At 35.4% G+C, this 23919-nt stretch overlaps 2 protein-coding genes across 7 annotated transcripts; both read left to right on the forward strand.

Moving 5' to 3' along the window:
• Positions 1-3180: 3180 nt before the first annotated feature.
• Positions 3181-4472, forward strand: LOC119078092. 2 transcript variants are annotated; one of them, XM_037185557.1, is made up of 4 exons: positions 3181-3411; positions 3481-3748; positions 3895-4054; positions 4197-4472. In XM_037185557.1, the coding sequence occupies exons 1-4, from the start codon at positions 3283-3285 to the stop codon at positions 4198-4200; spliced, it is 561 nt and encodes a 186-aa protein (XP_037041452.1). In that variant the 5' UTR covers positions 3181-3282; the 3' UTR covers positions 4201-4472. The 2 variants fall into 2 exon arrangements, with proteins under 2 accessions (XP_037041452.1, XP_037041451.1); XM_037185556.1 differs by having other exon boundaries at positions 3895-4064; positions 4197-4470.
• An 8276-nt stretch (positions 4473-12748) lies between these two features.
• Positions 12749-18651, forward strand: LOC119078083 (arginine kinase). 5 transcript variants are annotated; one of them, XM_037185541.1, is made up of 5 exons: positions 12749-12902; positions 16628-17025; positions 17152-17459; positions 17674-17922; positions 18013-18651. In XM_037185541.1, the coding sequence occupies exons 2-5, from the start codon at positions 16641-16643 to the stop codon at positions 18127-18129; spliced, it is 1059 nt and encodes a 352-aa protein (XP_037041436.1). In that variant the 5' UTR covers positions 12749-12902; positions 16628-16640; the 3' UTR covers positions 18130-18651. The 5 variants fall into 5 exon arrangements, with proteins under 5 accessions (XP_037041436.1, XP_037041437.1, XP_037041440.1 ...); XM_037185542.1 differs by having other exon boundaries at positions 12826-13066; XM_037185545.1 differs by lacking the exon at positions 12749-12902 and adding an exon at positions 13203-13555.
• The last annotated feature ends 5268 nt before the right edge of the window (positions 18652-23919 follow it).

Below are 23919 nucleotides of genomic sequence, written 5' to 3' on the forward strand. Positions count from 1 at the left end.
TGTATTTCCTGTTGAAAGCTAACACATTCGTGGTCGGAATTGCGGTCGTACATTTTTCAAAAAGGATTCTGATGGAAAGATATCATCAAAAATGAAATATGAGGCACACATATGTAGGCTACAATTTTAGCTAAGTACCGGTGCCTCTTAAGTAATAATAATAATTCAAAAATTACACTTCAGTTCTATGTTGTTGTCTCGTTTTCGCTTATGTGATAAAATAGAGTACACACTTGTCAATATCAGTCTCGGCAAGCCTCGACTTCTCTGTGACAAGTGTATAATATATGCAAACGAGCTCTTCTATTTACTGGCATCCGCTTGCGTAATTAAGAGCTTCCGAGCGTACTCTGAAATTGTAGCCTACATTTCTGCGTTTCGAAATTTTTGGTCGCTGATATCTTTTTACGAGAGCCCTTTTTGAAAAATGTACGACCACATTTTCGAGTAAAAATATGTCAGCTTTGAATAAAAAATAAAATTGTCTGTGAAAGTTCCATGTGCTTTGAGAAAAGTGTACCTTTGATGCAAATTTGGGGCATCGGTACAGTTTTCTCAAAGCACATGAAACTTTCACAGACAATTTTATTTTTTATTCAAAGCTGACATATTTTTACTCGAAAATGTGGTCGTACATTTTTCAAAAAGGGCTCTCGTAAAAAGATATCAGCGACCAAAAATTTCGAAACGCAGAAATGTAGGCTACAATTTCAGCGTAGGCTCGGAACCTCTTAACAGATTGTAGAGGCTATTTTTGTGGAAATTTTTTACATGAATAAAAATCCCGGGAAATGGTACACCTATTTGTTCTAACCAGGCTGAGAATGATGATTTTTTTTTTTATTTTTTGTCTTTAATGATAGAAATGATAAGTGATTGTGAGTAAATCATCTTGAGTTATCGAAATATAGGATGTTTTACAACTATATATTTAATGGATGATACCTCAAAATTGCTATCAGTTGAAAATCTGAAAGGTCTGTCCACAAGACTGGAGATAATGACAAGACTGGAGTTGAGCCCGGTACACTCACCTAGAAAAGGGAGAATGTTTTATGTGGAGGGAGGATTTTTTGAATATAAATTGAATGTGCTTACTTGCCAAAAAGTGATCCTACACGGAAAATCCGTGGATTTCGATAAAGGCTGTGAAACTTATGATGTGGCTGTAGTTTCCATAAAATAGCTGCAAGTCTTATAAAAATATAGCTACTGAACGCATATTCTATTAACATTGGTTATTTACGTGCAATATGAGTTACACAACTATATGGATTACACAGCTGCATTACGCACCGACAACACATATTATAGCTAGGATTTGCATATTGTGGCTGTGTACTCTATATCATAGCTGTGTAACGCATATTTGACACGTATGAAAAATATAGCTGTGGACTGCATATCAAAAAATGTATGGGACCATGCATTCAAATCATCCGTGCTGATGCTCGCAATTGACATTTATGTTAATGGATAAAGAAAAATCGCACCAAAAACTCTTCTAAAATAGCTTAGCTGATTATGATGAGGTTTCATCATCAGGTTAATGGTAACGCCTCTTCAATAGTTAGAATCCGTAGAAACAAAGTCAAATGAAAATATCAGAAATTTCACTACATTAGAAACAAATTCATTAACTATCCAAGTAAATGCGCTTAAAAGTCAAACTCGTCAAAAACTACACACTTGAATTAGGCTGTGTGAGGCATAATATAGCTGCAGAATTTATATTGCGGTAGCAACGCTTCCAAATAAGAACGTGTTAAAGCACAAGCAAAGTTAGTACAACAGCAGTATAGGTGACGGTCGGATTATCGGGTTAAGCATCAATCGGCGCGGTTAGTACTTGGATGGGTGACTGCAAAATTCATGAAAGTTTAGGAAAAAAATATATTTCTCGTTATAGATTTGAAATGCGGCTCCCAGCTTTAATACAAGTTACATAGCTATTTTAACTACAGTCTTCGCAATATACATTCCACAGCTATATGCCAAAAAATGGGGGTGCTAAGTCCACTTATAGATCTCACATGTATATTGGGATTTTTCCTGGGTACTCGAAGGGTAGGGACCATTCACGCTAAAAACATGAGACAAAAAATCCGAATCGCATAGAAAAATGATGTTTTGTCTCACGTTTTTAGCGTGTGCACTATTTGAATGGTCCCAATAAGTTATGTGAAAGAAATGATGATATAGTAGGCACAACAAGTGAACGACTAACCTTACAATTACATTCACTTTAGTGTTACATTTATGTGATTCTTTGTTTGCATTATCCAAAATTATTATACTTGACGTCTTATTAACTCTGACGTATTAGAAATCTACAAAAAAAAAACAATTTATTATTAAATGGTATAATTGTTGTTACATTAACATTTCCTCTTTCACCGACCTAACACAATAAGAACCTTTGTTGATGGCACAAAGTAGGTTTTCGTAAGTTTCAACAAAAAAATGTACCGATTGACCGCCGTTCGTTATAACCTTTCCATACTTTTTAACGGATTGATATCATGGCTTTTTTTGGAGATAACAATTCTGGAAATTCAAAATAATGTCGAAGAATTCTCTACACTTGATTGAAACTTCCATAACATTGTTAAAATGCTGAAGAAACCATGATGTATGTGAAAGCAAAATAATTAGAGCCACATTGGAGGTCAAACTCAAAGCCGAATTAGATGACCAGCGTCACTAGTTTTCAATGTTTAACCTGTTACAGACGGCAAGCATATGACCAGTATTATTATTGGTTATTGATTGATTTCAAATCTTGTACTTCAAATCTTTTAACCTGAATTTTACTATATAAAGGACCATGTTACCCAGAGCTTGTCATTATTTTTGTCGTCGTTAACAGTATGTGATAGGTTAATATTTTATGGTAATCACGATTCTTGCGAGCCTGTCCATATAATTGATCTTCAGCTTTATTTTATGAAATAGATTTCGCATTTATAACGCATTGATTAACTGGTTCACTATCGTTCATGAACATGATTTCCCATACACTGGAACCATTTAGCCAATAGAAAATCGGTAATCCAGAAAGTATCAATTAAAATATGACAAACAGACAATGGAATAGTAAAGAGCGCATCAATGTCGGCATATAAATAAAATTGTCATTGGAGTTCTTCTTCAGTTCATTATAATTGCAATAAGAAACACAATCCAATTCGTTCATGGTGTATCTTTCAAAAAAGATAAATATTTCTTGAGCACAAGACAAAATTGATTGATTCGTCGAATTACACTAAAGTCTAACGACCAATGTTTCAAAAAATCATTTTAGTTTTCATTATACTAAACGGTCAACTGATTTGTGAAGCTTCGGTGGCAGATTCGTGGATTCTATTTGTGAAAGCAATGAAACACTCATGGAATAAGTGTCCGGTTGATGTAAGTTGATGATAATAAAAACTAACTCTCATTCCGTTCATTCGATTTAGTGCATGTATACCATTCTAGAACGGAGCCTGGCAATGTTTGAAACGATCCAGCCTGGAAGTGTTCGACAAAATGACCAAAGAAAGTGTGATTTCTCTAACAGAAAATGTTAGACTTATAAAGCACCGACATCATAGAAAGCTTTCGTACGACAGTCACACGGAAGTGAATAAGAATCTGTTGGACGTGTCATCATTATCGTTAGAGTCGTGGTCCGAACATATTTTAGACAGTTTGTTTAATCTCTATGATACACACACGCTTACCATTGGGAAGGCATTCAGTGAAGGTATGACAAATTAAAGTAGGCAAACCAGTGTCTCGGGACATGTACTGGTAGTTGGACTTTTTTGAATGAAAGAACAATATGTGTCCAACTACTGGTACAGTACGGTATTGGAAAATGACTCAAGCTTAAAACAAAATGTTTTGCAGGCCGTCGCAGACATCGCAATGATATGATGCCCATGATGATATTGAGCGCAACAGCACTTGGAATTTTTGTGGTTCCAATTGGTCTTCAGGCTCTGTTAATAGTATGCGGGAAGGCAATTCTCCTAGCCAAAATGGCATTGCTGATTTCGTCAATTAACGGGTCAAGCACGGTATTCTATTTTAGAGAAATGAAGAAAAGAAAATTTTAGATATTCTGGGACGGGAAATTTATTGTTACAAATTTCGCGTTCAATTGCACTTTCAAGTCAATAGCGCATGACGTGTAATTACTCTGATTACAGGTAGAGCATTCTGGTGCACAACACAGTCATGGTCATGGATTTCATTATTGGAACAGAGGCGATGTAGAGCAACCTAGATCTAGGCGAATGGTTTTTGGAATTTGATTTTTGTTTTTTTGTTTTTTGTGAATTGTTCCGTGAGGGTATGAATGTGAAAAATAAAGTTAAGTTTTGAGTGTAGAGAGTGATTTTCCTATGGACTGTCTTTCAATTTAATATAATTTCTGATCATGGGTTAGGGAACTGTTCAAAAAAAAAAGTCACATCCTTGCACAGCTTCACGCACAGTGACGACGGGGGCATCATTATCGACACACTTGCCTACACATTTCATTTTTAAATCTATAAAAATTGAAATTTATATCACGGAATACAATGGAAGAGCGCATTAGTATATCATTTATTTTCATAAAAAAAGTGAGACGATACCTCATGATAAAATTCAATTTAATCCTCTTTTTGTAAACCACAAATCATACAACCTGCACACGTGCCGTATATTATTAGGTCTTCCATTTCTTTTTTGAATATAATATACTTTTCATAGTTCTTCTGTTCTTCTCCTTTTCGATTCATATGTTAACACCTTTCAAATGCAATCATGAATGGAAATGGGGTGCGTGCAATACTACGATGTGGTATTATATACCATTACGAACATTCAAACATTACAATCCGAAACACGTTCATGTAAAAATTATGGTGTACGGAAAATCCACATTAGATAGAATGGAGTTCATATAGGCTAACAGCATTATACACAGCCAGCGGGATAATTTAAGAACTCTGTAATTTGCCTTGTGGGAGGTAGCAAAGCTTGCCTTTATAGTTTGTTTTTTGTCTTAGATTGATAAAAGGTTGCGTCTGGTAATCTTTCATAAATGGCACATGTACTGCAACATAATCTTATTCTCTTGATTAAAAATATTTTGAAAAATCTTTTACTTCATTATTTTGAACATATATAGATAACGCTAGAATCATACACATATTATTGACGCCGATAACAGATAGGTATTGTTATAAGTCTCGCTCTGAATCGATCTGAATCTTTGCTGAAACTAGAAAAATTATGCCGAAATCTACCGGACCCTTACTGAATTTACTAAAATTCAGAAATTTTTTTGATAGATTTCTGTAATTTCAGTAAAATAATTCACAATCATAGGCCCTCTTCAGTTGTATATTTGCTTTTTGTGGATTTTAAACAGGCGTTCGATAGTTCGGATCGAAATGTAATTGTGGGAGATTTTGGTAGATCGTTCAGAGTTGATTCTGGTGTCAAACAAGGATGTGTGCTATCGCCACAGCTGTTCTTATTGGTAATAGACTGGGTGATGCGCAAAGTAAACACTGGAACCAGAGGTATTCAATGGACGCTCACCGAACGTCGGGAAGATATTGATTTTGCTGACGATTTGACGCTCATGGCACAGGCAGCACGAGGCATTGCAGGAATCGTTACGTCTACTTGTTAAATATGCTGGACAAGTAGGACTAAAGATAAACGTCACGAAGACGAAATTAATGCGCATAAACACAACTGCACCGTGTAACCTGAAAATGGAAGGAGAGACAATAGGCGAAGTTGGGAGCTTCTTTTATGTCGTTCAATGCCGCATTCAAATAGCGCGACAAGCTTTCATCTCTCTAAACAACATTTGGAATTCGACACAACTAACGAGAAACTTGAAGCTGAAATTCTTCAAATCAAATTGCATCTCAGTATTACTCTACGGTTGCGAAACTTGGAAAATGACATCGACAATGGAGAACAAAATACAAGTGTTCGTTAATCGATACCTTAGAAGAATCCTGAGAAAATGAGAAATTCGAGAAAATGAAAGTGATGATCAAACGTCGGAAATGGAATTGGATCGGCCACACAATTTGACGCACTGCGGGAAGCTTCGCGAAAACCGCACTGGACTGGCACCCACAGGGAACGCGGAAAAGGGGCAGACCCAAAATTACGTGGAAACGAACAGTCGTCGACGAAGCGAGAAAAGCCGAGAAGGAATGGACGGAAGTCAAGGCACTCGCACCAAACCAAATACGACGGCGACAATTTGTAGACGACAGATGATGATGATGGAGTCTTCCACAAATATTTCTGCAAATTTCTTCAGTTCAGACTCTGGACCAGATGTACAAAAAAAAAATTAGTTATGAGCGAGGGGATAACAACTATGACAAAAATCGGAGAAAATCATTTCCTTCGGTGTATAGGGCGAATTTACAGCTCTTAATCTATAAAAAAAGTTATTGGAATAGCAGTTCTACACTCCCATTTCTATCGCCACCTCAACAATTCTACAGTCGAGGAAATTTAGATTTCGGGTTTTCCAAAGGTATTAATCTTATTTAACCCACACTTTATCCCACAACAATGGAATCCACAAATTTAAATTTAGTTAACACAACGGTCACAATGACGGCGCTGCAGTCACGATTTCAAAATGTGATATAGGGTGGCTAATTAAATTTTGGTTTTAGCTACATTTTCTCTTGGTTTTTAATTATTATATTAGGCTTCTAAATTAAGAGTAAATTTATGCAATATAAACCGTTTGAGTTTGAAAAAAGATGTTTTGTATCAGTGAACGATATAGGAAAGCGTTCAGTACGTCTCAACATACAAAAGAACGTAAAATATAATTGTACATTTAGCCACCCTACGTCCGTCATCGCTTCTATTGTCTTCAAAAACATATTGTGTGCTTGTCATGATATGTATCAGACGTTTGTTTATTTATGTGTCTCATCTAAAATGCTGGCCAGCAAAATTTTGATCATTAAATTCAACGGCCAAATTGATCAAAATGTTAAAATAATTGTGAATAATAGTGAAGTTAATGTGGTTTTGTTTTCTTTTCATAAAGGAATTTGCATCAGTTCGATGTAAAGTGCGGAGCACCATTAGAAAAAAAAACTTGTCGCTGAAGAATGATCAAAAAGTTGCTGGACGCAATAGCTTCAACTAATGCTTTGCAGGATATAGAATCAAAATTAGAGAAACACCAAGAGCCCGTCCATTTGAAATCTTCACAATCATCATTTCAACTAAAGGCTTTTTTTAACGAAACGGAAGTTCGCTCGCAGATTCGGATCGGTACATCTCATTCGTTTTCGCTAAAGCTCGTAGCCGTCATTAATCATGATTCCCATGAAGAATCGCCAAAAATAAAAAATTGGCAAGGGATGAAGAAACGCCGGCAAAAACAAAGAATGATAAATTTGTCTTTGTTACGTTTCTTCACACTTTGGCGATTCTTCGTGGTGATTAAACAAATCCTTGGAAATTTATCCTTTTACGAAATTTATCTAAAAGGCGTTATTTGTTCGAAGCTAGTGAATCTATCCTTTTATAAAAGTTACGAAATGCTGCCTGGTTCGATCCTAAGGAAACTCTTATTTTACGTCAGGTAACGACATCTTGTTCGATCCTAGGGAATTCATACTTTAACGAAAGATCCCGAGGACACTATCATTTTACGAAAGATAATGTAGAGACATTTCAAAAACGTATTTTTACACTTTGGCGTTTCCTCACACTGGCGATTTTTCTCTTCTTCTCTTCACACTCTATCGATTTTTCTTGGCAATTCATCATTATGGTTGATTTGTTAAATCAACAAGAAAAATCGCCATAATGTGAAGAAAAACCAAGAAATATCGCCAAAGAGTAAAGAAACTCCAAGGATCATAGAGAATTTAAAATTTGTCTTTATGGCGTTTCTTCACACTTCTGAGACTTTTCTTGATGATTTAACAAATCAACTAAATATGATGAATTGTCAAGAAAAATCGCCAAAGTGTGAAGAAACTCCAAAATATGACAAATCGCCAAATAATACAATATTGTCGATTTGACTATAACTTTTATTTAGAAAAAGATTGTACGGGACAGTATGTACTGCATATCATATAATTCCTCTCTCTTGTGTTTATCTGTGTTCTACGAAGCCAAAATATAATTTCGGACTACAAGTAAACCGTCTCGACTGCCCAGTAGTTATTTTCCTAAGTTCCTAATGAGTGCAAAAAGGCTATTTCAACATTAGTTAGGAAAGCATAATTTTTATGTGAATGTTTCTGAGGTTTTCCATCTTAATATTTTCATGAAGTTACAAATAATCCACAGAAAATTTTATTACCCTAGAACGAGGTCGGAAATACATCAAATAAATCAAATAGAAAACAGACTTGGAAATTGTTATTTTGTCTAAAAGTTGATATTAAAATTCTTTGGAAATCGTAAATCGCATAATTGCATGAGCAGGCATCTCAGGATTATAAATCAGGAACTTTGAAGTTCGTCATATATTCATATTCTTATCTTATTCCTGACCAGATTCTGTTTTCATGATTGAGCTCATTCATGAGCTTCACTTATACAAAGAGTTGAATTTATTTCCTATGCCAATTTGTAATTTGGCGAAAAAGAATGTTCCGAATCTGCGTTTCGTTTAAAAAAAAGCCTTTAGTTGAAATGATGATTGTGAAGATTTCAAATGGACGGCTCTTGGTGTTTCTCTAATTTTTATTCTATATCCTGCAAAGCATTAATTGTAGCTACTGCGTCCAGCAACTTTTTGATCATTCTTCAGCGACAAGTTTTTTTTTTAATGGTGCTCCGCACTTTACATCGAACTGATGCAAATTCCTTTATGAAGAGAAAACAAAACCACATTAACTTCACTATTATTCACAATTATTTTAACATTTTGATCAATTTGGCCGTTGAATTTAATGATCAAAATTTTGCTGGCCAGCATTTTAGATGAGACACATAAATAAACAAACGTCTGATACATATCATGACAAGCACACAATATGTTTTTGAAGACAATAGAAGCGATGACGGACGTAGGGTGGCTAAATGTACAATTATATTTTACGTTCTTTTGTATGTTGAGACGTACTGAACGCTTTCCTATATCGTTCACTGATACAAAACATCTTTTTTCAAACTCAAACGGTTTATATTGCATAAATTTACTCTTAATTTAGAAGCCTAATATAATAATTAAAAACCAAGAGAAAATGTAGCTAAAACCAAAATTTAGTTTATCCACCCTATATCACATTTTGAAATCGTGACTACAGCGCCGTCATTGCGACCGCTGAGTTAACTAAATTTAAATTTGTGGATTCCATTGTTGTGGGATAAAGTGTGGGTTAAATAAGATTAATACCTTTGGAAAACCCGAAAACTAAATTTCTTCGACTGTACCGGAACAGAATTGAGAATATTGTCATTTAAAGAGCATACTACTTTCGCGCAGTATCCAATTTTTCAAATAAATGAAAATCGATTTCACGCTCGAGGTAATTTTTTTCAGACAAAATCAATTAAATTCAGTTGACATATTAGACAGAATGGTTCGTTCGGTGGGATGACAGGATCAGTGAAACTGTCTTGACAAATGGTTTATCCACTGTGACAAAATTAGACAATATGTAGCAATGCAACGAACATATAACAAAAACGTTCAGAGAACTTTCACAGTCACTGTGTGGATGCCAAATAATTGCATATTATAACACGAAGTAGCAGTAATGCGAAAAATAAAGTCTCGCCGTTGGAAATTTATGTTTTTCATTTCTTTTTTTATAAGTCGTGAACGTTCCATATCAATCCAAAAACTTGGTTCCAACAGCATTTCAATTTTTCAGCTATGGTGAAAATCTATTTTTGTTTTCCTCAATTTTATGAAAAGCAACCGTGTGATGGTGTGTCGGCGAGTTGCTGTTTATCTCATAGATTTTTCCTTTGTGCACTTTTACTGTTTTCTTGAACGGTTTTTTTCCTTTATAAACTAATTTTAGAAGCGCAAACATACCTATTCTCTGGGATGTTACATAACAAACAAACAAAAAATATTGTGTAGCGCGTGGTCTATGATATAATTTGCTGTTTATATATCCACAATTATTGTGTGTACGATTCGAATTAGAATCGTCTACGAATCTTGTAATTACACAAATATTTTCCAGATTAATTGAAAATTGAAATACTTTGCAAACAGGCGGATCTAATTTCGGCTGTAAACAACAAGTTAAATGTTATTTTTTGTTTGCCTTTTTGGATGTACAGCAACAATTGAACATGTCTTGAGAGTCTTAGGAGAGTTAGGAAAATATTCTAACGTAACGACTGTTCTCATGATGATTTGGAAGAAGATTCTCGGATCCATTAATCCCGATGGCCTAGGCACCAAAAGAGGATTTTAAATATTTGTATGTTTGCTGTCCCAGTGACTTTCAAGCGACAAAGACTATGGAAAATGGTAAACGAAGAAAATGTTCTAGGAAATCTTTATTGCACAACATGCTTACCTCACCGTGGATACCTTCCATTTTAAACGAACTGTTAAAATAGTTAGGTTTTCGTTTCGAGCCTCGTTTTCTTGGTCAATCCCCAAGGATTTGTTTTTACTTTCCCAAAAGATGTGCAAACATACACTCAAGCACAATCATAAAAGTGATGCAATTTGCTTCAGATATTTTTCAGCTGGAAAAACCGCGTTGTAAAAGTGTTTAATTCAACCTACCAAACTTCTAAAATACATTTGAATTATCACGGTGTTCATTGAATATTGTGGGTTCGTGTCCCTCTGTGCATCCATTTTTCATTTCAAATTACATGTCCAATTGTAGCTAGCCCATTCTTTCGCCTACACAGAATAGGTCAGTCTATTAATTTTCTCTGCTCTTGTGGTCTAACACCTGTGACCGGTGTACAAGTCCTTAAGAATTGACCGGACTTAGCTTTTGCACTTTCGGGTATTATGAACTCCACGATGAGAATTTAACATCCTACGCCTCAACTACTTTCTGCTGAAAACTGAAAGATTCCAGTGTCAGAAAACGGAGTCAACGGTTGGGTCTAGGAAATAAACATGTTTCTGCTTTACATTGGAACGCCATCTTAAATGCCAATCTAATCTAATGTTCATCACTTATGAAATCTTACAAGCTGTAAGCTAACCTAAAGTCTAGAAACAATTGACTTGAAAAGATGGATAGTATATAGTGCAGCAAAGTTGTAAATGACATTGTGGAATTGGGTCGTATCATTCGGCACGAAATATATAGAAATAATATTGAACAAACAATAGCCATTCCGGAAAGTTCGATCAAAATATTTTCCCTACAGTTGAATCAACCGAAAAAAAGGTATCGATCTGATGGCCAACGGCTATATATAAACCTTGTGAATGAACAAATTCGAACTAGGACACCGTAAATAATTCATTGTTAAGGTTTACAAAGTGTTTCAATGTCACGTCCCGTCGGTTTTTAGTGCTGAAAATGCGTTATATGTACTAGAGTAGAAAATTACTCGAAGCGATATCGGAAATACCAATAAATTACGTGTACACCAAAACACCAGTTCAGAACCTTGTCTCTCCAATTAGTATCGACATTATCGAGATTTATGCAAACAAAGGTGCAACTACGAAAGTTTTCGTACCACAAATTTCCTATGACATGGTGCAAGTCATTAATTACATCCATCACATTACATTTCTGAATGAATGAAAATGTTTATCGAACAAATTGTTACGATTGCATATAGTGTAAGTAGCGTTGAAAAAAGCTTTTACACTTTTTTCGTTTTCAAAATCTTGAACTTGAACTACCCATCACTGGTGAAGGATCTATAAAAAGACGAAAAGAAAATAAATTTTCTGATCGCAATCGCCATCAGTCACGTAATTTGGCGTGCGATTCGTATTTTTAAAAATAAACAAACAGTTAAGTAGTAAAGGAAAGGAAACTCATCACAACGACAATTTTTGTCATTACATAACCAAACACAGTGTCCGAAAAACTTGTGTGTCGACTGATATCTTTTATTTTCATTTCTTTTTGTTCGAAAAAGAAATATTTAAAGGCAGACGAGATGACATAATACTCAATTATTCTATATATACGGCTACCATTGCGCGGATATGGATTATGTACATGGTGGCGTGAAAGCTATATAGAAACGACGATCGATATAAATAATATGAAATATTTTCTTTTGCCAGGAAAATAGCAGCTGACTGGCAGAATGTATGTGTGGTTAAGGCTGAGGACTCCATAAAAAAAATCGAGAAAAATCTATCGAACAAAACTGTGACCAATCAAACGATTTGGATCGATGGTCGACATTTTTTGTTTCACTCCTAGTCCCACACAGAATGTACTAAAAGACAAAATAATTTTGATTCCACATCGTTTCGAATTACACAAATCTGGGAGGTCATTTCTATTCAATTTGAAAATTGCAAAAGTTAATTGCTACGAATTGCAACTCGGTCTAAAGAATATCTGACAAAAAATATATATTGTTCCATGCATGCACCGTCAGCTAAACCGTTTTTATTGCCAAGTAAAAATTAATTTGTCGTTCAGACACATTCCAGAGATCATTTTGGTGTTGAGAAAAAAAAGGGAAAACGTTAGAATGCTCACCACGAACATCGTTCAATTTACGATTAATTTTCTTAGTCCACCAAATATACCGTATTCCCAGGCCTTAAACTATGTATATGATCAGATGAAAAAAATATAAAATTCACATCGGTTTTTAGCGGGGACAGCAACATTGGGCAACATTGCGCATACTCATATCAGCAAATATTGTTGTGAAAATCATCATTCTACGGTTGATTGTTGGTATAGTCGGGTTCTTAATTTAAGGAGAAGAAGGTGAGTTCTGAAAAAATTCTAAAAAATTAAATTTTGGTTTCTAAGTTTGAACATTTTGTTACACCGATTGTGTTGTTCAGTTATTACTGTAAGATACTCAGTGGCTTTTCAATTGAAACGAATTTTTATTTCAAATTTCTATTGAATAAGTGAAATATCCTTCGGTAAATATCCAGTGAATTAAATCGATTATATAACCGACCTTTCCCTTCATTCACGATTCATATCTTTCATGTTGGAATTAAAGGATGAGAAAAGCTTTTATCATTGAAGTTGATTTGTCTGTTCAATGTTCAGATTATATTATTAATCCGTTACAATACAATAGCCAGTCGTTCGTGAGTCCTTTATTAATTTACAATCGGCACGAAAACGTTATCGATTTGAATTGGGAAAAAGAAAAGCTGAAAATGAAGAAAAATCTAGTTTTCCGTGAAAATATTCATTCTTTTTTCTTTTACCAAAATAAGCTCGATTGCGCACAATCCCCAGAGAAAAAGTTCATGGTTAACGGAACACGCTCAATGTTCTTGATGTTATGTAAGACCGGGGCTTGGCCAAGATAGGATTTTTGTTATGCGATATTTATTGCGGAATTGTTGTGCGAAAATAACATTTTTCAATTGTCATCGACGAGTTGGTGCTGTCAGTGGGTATAATAAATAAAAAAATTAATTTCTTTTGTGAATTACTATTTTGCCGTTCGAAATTATTCTTTTGATTGAGAAACATATGTGCGTGGAAAATTTCTCAGTTCATTTACAATGTGAATGTAAAAAATGCAACTGCATTATAGTCGAATTCATTCGTACTAATCTTAAACGACCTTAACTGATTGTTAGCATATCACAGCTAAATGAAATTCAAATCTGAACCAGTTTAATTGGATAATTTAGTGAAGTGAGCATACAATTTTAAATCTAGATTACCCTTAGATAAGTTGTGTAGTCTTTGTGACATGAATTTAAGACTTATATACGAGATAATGATTAGGCACAATCTTTCTAAGATTCAGAACTTGAATTAGTAATTCGTTGATCTAACTCTTCCAGGGTCGGTCTGGCTACTAACAGGAACTTCGGGTAATTTCATAAAAGTACAAAAGACCCTTCGGAAAACGCCCAAATTCCTAGTAAGGCCAGTCCGGGCCTGTCCGCCGTATATTTATTTAATTAATCAAAAAACGATTTTTCTACCATCCCAATGATTCTTCAATACAAAATCTTTTTAATTCCACCTGTCCCTTATTGTACAATTGTTCTGAGACAGTCAACAAGTTTCATACAATTACCGGCCAAACAAAACATAGTACCACAATGCATTCAATTGTAACTTTAATTAAATTCGAATCAAACATTTCATTCAATTTAATTCCAACATTTAAAGTGTACAAACGAACGTTGTCATTCAAATAGAAACCCTTTGTCGCATATACACAATTGCATGATGATGATGCATTATGGACGGTTTGATTAGATGCAGCGTTTAAATTTAACATGTTTCGGACGGCTATCACCTTCAACGACGACTTCTTAATTAATGTGGACTTATTTAAAAAAAAACTAAACAAATGAAGTAAAAGATTTGAAATCAATATCTTGAAAATACTTGGATAAAATGAAGTAACAGATCCGATTGTAAAACTAGTGATATGCCAGCTGTCTGTGAAAGGTTAAATTAAAGTGATATTTTTACCTGTAAAGAAAACTGAGAAGCAATTTTCCAATGTGAAAAGCAATAGCAACTCGTTATTTATGAAAACGTTTCTGACGGTGCCAGTACGTTCCGAATTATTGCTAAATTGCACTTCTTAGCCTGTTGAATGCACTTTTTTGCATTTCAAACGATTCAGAGGCATGGCGTATTAAATACACTGTATTTGAGTATATAATTGGCAATGGAATATGACTTGGGGTTAGGTACTGTATAAGAGAGAATTTGCTGCATAGACAAAACAAACGTGATACCTATCGATTTTCATGAACATTTTTTGTTTAAGTCAGAGTATGCACTAAATTTCCGATCGTTTGCTGAACTCAATGTTTTTATTTTTTAATTGTAACTCAGTCGTTTGCACTTATTGCATAATTAGACGATAAATGTTCAGCAAAAAATGTGGCCATTATCAATCCGTTTGAAGAATTCTATTTATCAATAGACCGCTAACTAATAAATTTACTTCGCATCCCATTGAAATAATCATTAATTTATGCTTCTGCTAAATGATTCACATATCATAATTGGTCGCGATTCGCCAGTTATAATCAAAAGAAAATTGGCCACAACAATATCTGACGATTGTACACTTGAAAAATATTGGTGATGATGTTGGTTGTATCAGAACATTATTCGCTTTAATTGGCCAGTTAAATTAAATGTTTCTCCGCACACACTTTATGTTTATTTGTCTTCTCTAAAAATAATATGATGTATATACGCTACGGATCATAGTATATACACACGGTTCTGAACGTAGAACATTTTTTCATAATATAGTCGATTCCACAGTGGAGCTACGGGAACTCAGTAAAGTTTCAATTTTTTATGAAGTTAGAGAGTGTTGAGTATTGTATCACTGATGATTCATTAGATTCATTAATACAAAATTGAATTTTTACCGAATTTCCCGCAGCTCACCCTCAGACGAGATATGAGTTATTGAGATCGATTCAAAGCACATAGAGTGGGCATTTATACAGGCAGTTATATGGCGGGTTTTTCGTTCTTTAACTAATATTAAAATCATACCATCGCATCGTTTATGTAGATTTATTTATGACCGTACACAGATAGCACGGATGTATTCAATTTGTTTGAAATTTGCAAATTGTGTAAGTGAGATATTAGTGCCAGTGTGTCTCTTTTCGCAAATGGTTCTAGTTAATAAGTCATTCAGAGGAAACGGAAGATGAATAGAGACTCATAATCGATTCAAAGCGTCACAAATTATGAAAAATGTTTTCTCGTTTCTGTAATTTTCCAACGACAGATTTTCATCTCTGTCAATTTTCTTCACATTTCAAATGTGTCTCCAACGGAATAAGTGTTTGCTTGTAGCCAAAAATTTGGCTATGTTACAGAGATAACGAATAATATGCTGGCATCGTTTCAAAATTTGATATTTTTTATTTTAAAGAGACGAAACGTGCGCGCGGATTGTTTTTATTTTCATGGAATGCGTGTGACTTCAACAAATTTAGCTATTTTTACATTCGGAAAATATTGTCAGATGTGAGGTAAAAAGTTATAATTTTAGCGAAAAGTCAAAGTTGTATGTTGCATTACGAAAAGGTTAATTAGAAGTCGAGAAATTTCAGATATTAAATTACATTACCAAGCGGTTAGTACGTAGCTTACCCAAACTTAGTCTGCAGCAGTGTAAAGTCCATATCGTCGATCCTAGAAAATATTTCAAAATACCGGCTTTTCATTCCAAAAATAAACTGAAGCTACATGACTCCTAGCACCACGGTTCTGTGTTTCGACAATAAAACACATTTCGCTATAACTTCCCATGTCAATAGAGTTGGATGAACGTGAATTTATACATTTTTTCCAAACGAACCATTTCTTAATTAATTGCCAGTTGTTTGCGCACTTACATTCTTTCACTCTGTTTTGAATCAATTGAAGCACAGACGTGTTTAGACACAATACGCCCGTTAATTAATGGTTTTGTGTGGATGCGGTTGCTAATTGATTTTCTTTCTCCGAATTATTTTCAGAAACAAATCAAAAATGGTTGACGCTGCTACACTTGAAAAATTGGAGGCTGCTTATGCCAAGCTTGCCGGTTCTGACTCAAAGTCGTTGTTGAAGAAGCACTTGTCCAAGGCAATCTTCGACAATCTTAAGAACAAGAAGACCACATTCGGTTCATCGTTGTTGGATTGCATCCAATCTGGCTGTGAGAACTTGGATTCCGGATTCGGTATCTATGCTCCAGATGCTGAAGCATACTCCGTTTTTGCTGAAATCTTCGATCCAATGATCGCCGACTACCACGGTTTCAAGGGTGTACATCCACCACGTGATTTCGGTGATGTTGATTCGTTCACCAACATCGATCCAACCAACGAATTTGTCGTTTCAACCCGTGTCCGATGCGGTCGTTCCATGGATGGTAAGCTTATAAGTAACACATCTCACATTTCCCATTTCATTGATTCACCAAATTGAGAATGATCATCGCTCATAACAGGCCAAATCAACGCACGACGAAACTGACGGTTTCATTTCTAAATTACAGGCTATCCATTCAACCCATGTTTAACCGAAGCCCAATACAAGGAAATGGAACAGAAAGTTTCCACCACTTTGTCTGGCTTGGAAGGCGAATTGAAGGGAAAATTCTATCCATTGACTGGCATGGAAAAGGCTGTTCAGCAGCAATTGATCGACGACCATTTCTTGTTCAAGGAAGGTGACAGATTCTTGCAAACAGCCAACGCTTGCCGCTACTGGCCATCTGGACGTGGTATCTATCACAACGACAACAAGACTTTCTTGGTCTGGTGCAACGAAGAAGATCATCTTCGCATCATTTCCATGCAAATGGTAAGTGTGACTGGGCCACATCTTTTGATAACTGCCAGAAAGTTCTATTGACTGGCTATTAAAAGGCACACCGGACGAAAAATTGAAACTTTTATATAAAAGCCTAGAATGGCCAGTCCGGGCCTGGCCTGATACTAAGCTGTGCCATAACGGACAGCACACCAAGCTTAGATTTGTCTACATTCATTAATTTCGTGTCAATTACCCTAACTAGGGTGGTGATCTTGGACAAGTATACAAACGTCTCGTAACAGCTGTTAACGAGATCGAAAAGCGTATTCCATTCTCTCATCACGACCGTCTCGGTTTCCTAACATTCTGCCCGACAAACTTGGGAACAACCATCCGTGCATCCGTACACATTAAAGTGCCAAAATTGGCCAAGGACTACAGCAAGTTGGAAGAAGTTGCTGGCAAATACAATTTGCAAGTTCGTGGCACAACTGGTGAACACACAGAAGCTGTAAGTATTTTTCGCAATGAACATATTATTGAGATGGAGAGGAATTGGGTGTTGAATTTTACGAGAACTAAAATGTGATTCGCATTTTAGGTTGGCGGTATCTATGATATTTCAAACAAGCGTCGTTTGGGTCTTACTGAATACCAAGCCGTCAAGGAAATGTACGATGGCATTGCTGAGCTCATCAAGATCGAAAAGAGCTTGTAAATGGCGTGCGTTCACTTTAAGGCGTTTTAAATTATTGTTATTAACTAAAATTAGCGAAAGTACCAACCACTCTCACCAAAAAAAGAACACTAAAATGTTACGTTACATCAAAAAAAAAAAGTTGAAGAAATTCTAATTATTGTTTCACTGCATCTCATAGAGATCACAATGAAATCAAAACAAAAAATTGCTTTAAGTAATAGTGTATGATCATAAAATGATTTAAAAAATATAGATTTACGTTTATATTGCTGTTAAATTATTGATTGACAATTTTTATGTAATGTTACACAAGTCCTGGTCTTTACTAGTAGAAGTGGAAAAAAAAATTGTAAGAAATTCTAAATCAAAAAACGTTTTTTCGAATTAATTTTTTTTTTCTCGATCGATCGTTTCTATATATTTTACATTCTCAAAGATCCAGTTAAGAGTCTATGTATTTTCGATCATTTAGTGATTCAGTAATGTATGGACGCAAAAGAATTGATTTCAAATTAAAACTAAGTAATTAAAATGTACAAAGAAAATGTCTTTCTATTTTTTACTGATATACTAAGATGCAAGAAGTGCTGCAGCCGCCGTTTATACCAACAAAATGGAACAATGTAAGAGATATTCAAAATATCTTTTCGAAATTATGGTTGTTGGCATGAAGGCCAAAGTGGCTACAAAAACTACAAAAAGGTCTTTCTAGCAATACCGTGTAAGGTATAGAACATATGCCAAACTGTTAAATTGCCCAACACGAACAAGTTTTGTTCTACGAATTTTATTCTTGAGGCCTAGTATGTCACTACCCAGTGAATGTAGCCGTAGTGCATATCTAGGCCTTCACATATCGTACGAAATTCAAATTGGTGTCAAAATGGGTCACCGGTATTCGTAACTCTCAATCGCTTCTACTTCTTAAAGATAAAAAAAATTGCTGAGGTCATGTCAACGTATTGCACAGCGGTGGGGTCAGGACACGAAAAGTGCCATAGAAATTTCCATCAGCGGATTTTATTTACTAAAAATGACTGAAAATGACTGCTTAGCAGGTAACAGACCCAATGGTTGTTGGCGATTTTCGCCATTTTTGAAACAGATGAAACATTAGCAAGAAAACCACTAACTGCTGAGGTTGTTTTGATCAAAATTTCTAATTTTGCACAATTCGAGTCAGTAAATCATTCTTCGTTAGAGTTCCATCAAGATGTGTCGCGCTATCAGCAGCTTCAAAAGATGCAGTTTTCACCATTTGGTATGGAATTCCATACCTACCACTGCATACCAATCACTTTCGAAATCACACAGACATTGTAGTTTACAGTCTATTATCATTTTATACGTTGGCATTATCCTTTTCCGTACAGTCACTCTGCCGTGGTACAGTCCACATGAGCTTGTAACTGTACATTTTGTCTTGTTAATTGCTTGTAATAAATTGAATTTGAATTTGCTTCAGCGGTTTTTCATCTCATCTGATCCACACATACAATCAAAACTGTTTAAATACGGTTGATTCAACCGAGTGGAAGCTGCACGGTAAGTCCCTGTATACTGTAAGCCGTTTTGATTGTATGTTTGGATCAGCTGCCTCTGACTGCATGTGATCTCATCCTGATTTCTTGTTCCATTTTACCTACCATCAGCGAACTCTTTCAATGTTTAATTCAAAATTATTACCTAAAAGTCCCAAAATTCAATAGTTTGTTATATGAGCGTATATCCATCACAATGAACACAAAAGATAAATTGAAAAAAATTTCATATTCACTTTCACACCCCCAAAAACCTGTTTCTGCCATAACATGAATGCATTATTTATATGTCGTCATAAAAACACACATCGAAAATATTCGCTTTAGAATGGAAGCAATTTTCTTTTTCAATTTTTATGTCTACCGTTTGCGTCAAGAATTTTTTTTTGTCGTTCAATTTATTGGTATGATTTTGGGGTGAACTCTCTTTACTGGATAGTCATAAAGAATTTTGTGAAGACGAGAAATATGAAAATAAAAAAAATCGAAGATTCTTTGCGGATATGACAAATTTTAAAGCTATCACACACTGGATCAGTAACATTTGTCTCCACGAGTTTCAGATTTGGCCGATGCTATTCGGCACCGGTGTCAAATAGCATGCACTGTGTTGTGTGGCTATTTGACACCGGATGCGAATAGCCAATCAACACAGTGCATGCTATTTGACACCGGTGTCGAATAGCCAGACAACACAGTGCGTGCTATTTGCATCCGGTGTCGATTAGCCACACAACACAGTAGATGCTAATTGACACTAGTGTCGATTAGCCAGACAACACAGCTGATGCTATTCGACACCCACCTTTGGGAGCCAGAAATAAATTTCGCGCGCGCGAAATTTATTTCTGGCTCCCAAAGGTGGGTGTCGAATAGCATCAGCTGTGTTGTCTGGCTAATCTAGACTATATATTTTGTTTTCTAAAAAAATCACAGGTTAACTAGAAACGAAAACTTTATTTGTTTAATAAGTGCTTTTCCCTAGCTGTAGATAAAGTATTTGAGTTTTTTTAACACTTCGCAAAGTTCATCAAACCACCATTTTTGATTTCTCTCACTTTTTCAGATGCATATCTTCGCATTGCATTTTTGAAATTGTGATAAAAAGATATCTAAATCACATTGGCGTCAAATTTTAACATTTCTAGCGTAACTTTATAGGAGAGACCTAATCATTAAGAACAGATACAGTATAGCTTCTAATTTTAACAGACTTTACTCATTAAATTATTTTTAATATAAGATCAGAAACACAAGCATATGGGATCCTAGTTTTAGACCACATACTTTTAAGGAATAAAAATTTAAACCTGACAAGAATTTATGTGATTTTGGGTCATGAACGATCAAGAAGGCTGCATTATAATACACATTGCAATGTGATGTAACGCGTTGAATGAAATCGAGTAGTCAATGCTTAGTATATACGCTTCAACAATACGTTCGGTATAATTGTGTGACTCTATACAAGGCTGTATACTTTGGGGAGGTCACGCAGACCGCCATTTTATTAGATATGCGGGAACACACCTTTTCCATACAAACAAATTCACCAAAATTAAATTTGTATGGCGTAGTGAATTTTTTGTATAAAACGTGGTGTGTAACCCGCGTATCTGCATCTGCGTGACCTCCCCAAAGTATACAGCCTTGACTCTATAGCCGTTTATAAAAATTTAGCCTTCGTTGAAGGTAATAGATTCTTTAGCGTGCGAAAAAAAGTTGGTATCGCACTGCGTGCGAAAAAAAAGTTCATATTGCACTGTGTCCGGGAATACAGTGAAATAAGTACCTTCAAAACGACATTAAATGGATGCATGGAAAGGTGATGATTATGGACCGGAATTGCGAAAAAAATTTTAAATTCTTAGAATTCGTTATTTTGTTGGAACTGTAAGACTGATATGCATTGAAAATAATAAATGTTGGGAATTACGGGTTGAGCCTGGCATTGAAGATGTTTTGGTATGTTTCATTATTTCACTGATGATTTGGATCTGGTTGTGAATTTATAATTTCGGAAATCGTAAACCGTATTGGAATGAAATTAAATTTGAAAAGAAAAATTTGGTTCACGGGTGGGGACCGAACCCACAACCTTCAACTTGCCGGGCTGATGCTCTATCCATTGGGCCACCGTGGACATCTTCTTTTCAACTCTAATTTTGAACCGTTCTTTCAAATGCTACGTCACAGCTCATATCGTGTGTTGCACACAAGCTGATCAATTGTCGAACTTTTCTACAACACACACATACTCAACATGTAACGCTGTCGCTTTCCGTACATACGAACATTTACTGTCTCCCGGCAAGTTGAAGGTTGTGGGTTCGGTCCCCACCCGTGAACCAAATTTTTCTTTTCAAATTTAATTTCATTCCAATACGGTTTACGATTTCTGATAATTATTGTACCAGTTCTAGTTACTTTAACTAACCATTAGTCAAAATTATAATTTCGCTATATTTCGATCCAGGTTTAGAACAATCATCAGACGGGGAACCAATATGATTTCGCTATTTCTTGAGTGCAAAATTGTTTTATTCTTTGATTTTTAATTTTCAGTTTTCTCTATACACTGAGAATATTTTTTACAATTGTCGGAAACTCCAATTAGAAATTCAGAATGTAATTATTTGAAAAGAGAACAACAACAACGGATCTCCAACGTTCAGAGCACCAACAATTTTTAGCTAATATGTCAATTTATCATCGTTACTAATATCGACCCCTCTTGACCTTCTTACACGAAATACCAACATTGCGGAAACCACAACCTATTGACATCAATATTTGAATTTCACATTTAATAGTAATTTTAACCATTGCGTATATTTAAAACCAAACAAATGAGTGCGTCTGGTGTCAATTAGCATGTACTGTGTTGTTGGGCTATTCGACACCGGTGTCAAATAGCATACACTGTGTTGTGTGGCTATTCGACACCGGTGTCAAATAGCATGCCCTGTGTTGTATGGCTATTCGACACCGGTGTCAAATAGCATGCACTGTGTTGTGTGGCTATTCGACACTGGTGTCGAATAGTCACTCCGTTCAGATTTACTGGAAAATAAACATTGATTCTAAGGAAATTTTGATCAGTTTGTTAAACTAAATATTAAGAGAATAGTTCAAACTCAAGATAAGTTTTTACTTTTCGTGGATTTTTTTATTGTTTCATTCGTTCCACATGCATTCCATCATCACATAACAAATTAGTGTCTCTCTTTTCATTTCTTCCATTCTACATGTATGACGTATGACGGCTCTCAGATTTTGTTTAAGATTTTTCCTCCATTATTTCAAAATTTGCAATGAAAAATCAGAGAAAATTACAACACATAATGAATCATTTCCGCCGAGTCCTTCGATAGAGGTGAGTGGGCATACCAAACAAAATGTTCAGGTCCAGTGGTCCATCCCACAACCAATGACTACGACTGATAGGCCCAGCCCAAGGTAAATATAGTGAGGAGGTACTGCCAGCACATAAGTTCGATGCCAATGACATCTTTTTTTTAAATGGTTGACTACGATTTACTTGTATTTCACAAAAATATTTTCGCTATCTCACAACAGATGGCCCGACTTTCTATTCCATTTTTTGCTTTCAACGAAGGGATGAGATGGCGTTTGTATCGAACTTTCGTGCCACCGCACATCTGACTCGGCTATATATGGCATTACCTCCTCACTATATTTACCTTGGCCCAGCCCAAACTATTTCGCCATTATTTTGAGACTTTTTCATTTGCTGAAAATGCGCATGACAAACCCCAGCTCACTTTTATGGTTAGCCCATTACGCAATTCACGCCGTAAGTGCGGTCGAAATTCAAAATGCAAAGTGCGGAGGTCTTTCCAACGTAGCGTCATTTTCATATAACGAAGCGTTGTAATGTATTTTTCGGTTCACTTTTTCATCGAATCGTTGACTTAAAATTCAAATTTTAGGCGCACTTACGGCGTGAATTGTCTGACGCAATAAAAATGTTTTATTTGAAAATCATTCACAATGAAACCGGTTTTTAACAATGGCGCAATTATATTTCGAGCGCAATAATTACAAAATCTTAAATCATCAGACATCAGCCTAATTTTAGCTAAATATGTTAGATGCTTGAAACACTTACGTGATAATTAATATTCAAATTAGATGTGAGTGGGCATACCAAATAAAATGCCCAAGACTGTTTCCTACGACATTTGTTGTTTGCTGTTTCATACGAAAATTTGAAAATACCCATGGGCGTGGGCAGAACACTTTT

This window comes from Bradysia coprophila, unplaced genomic scaffold (assembly GCF_014529535.1).
Source record: "Bradysia coprophila strain Holo2 unplaced genomic scaffold, BU_Bcop_v1 contig_24, whole genome shotgun sequence".
Taxonomy (NCBI): Eukaryota; Metazoa; Arthropoda; class Insecta; order Diptera; family Sciaridae; genus Bradysia; species Bradysia coprophila.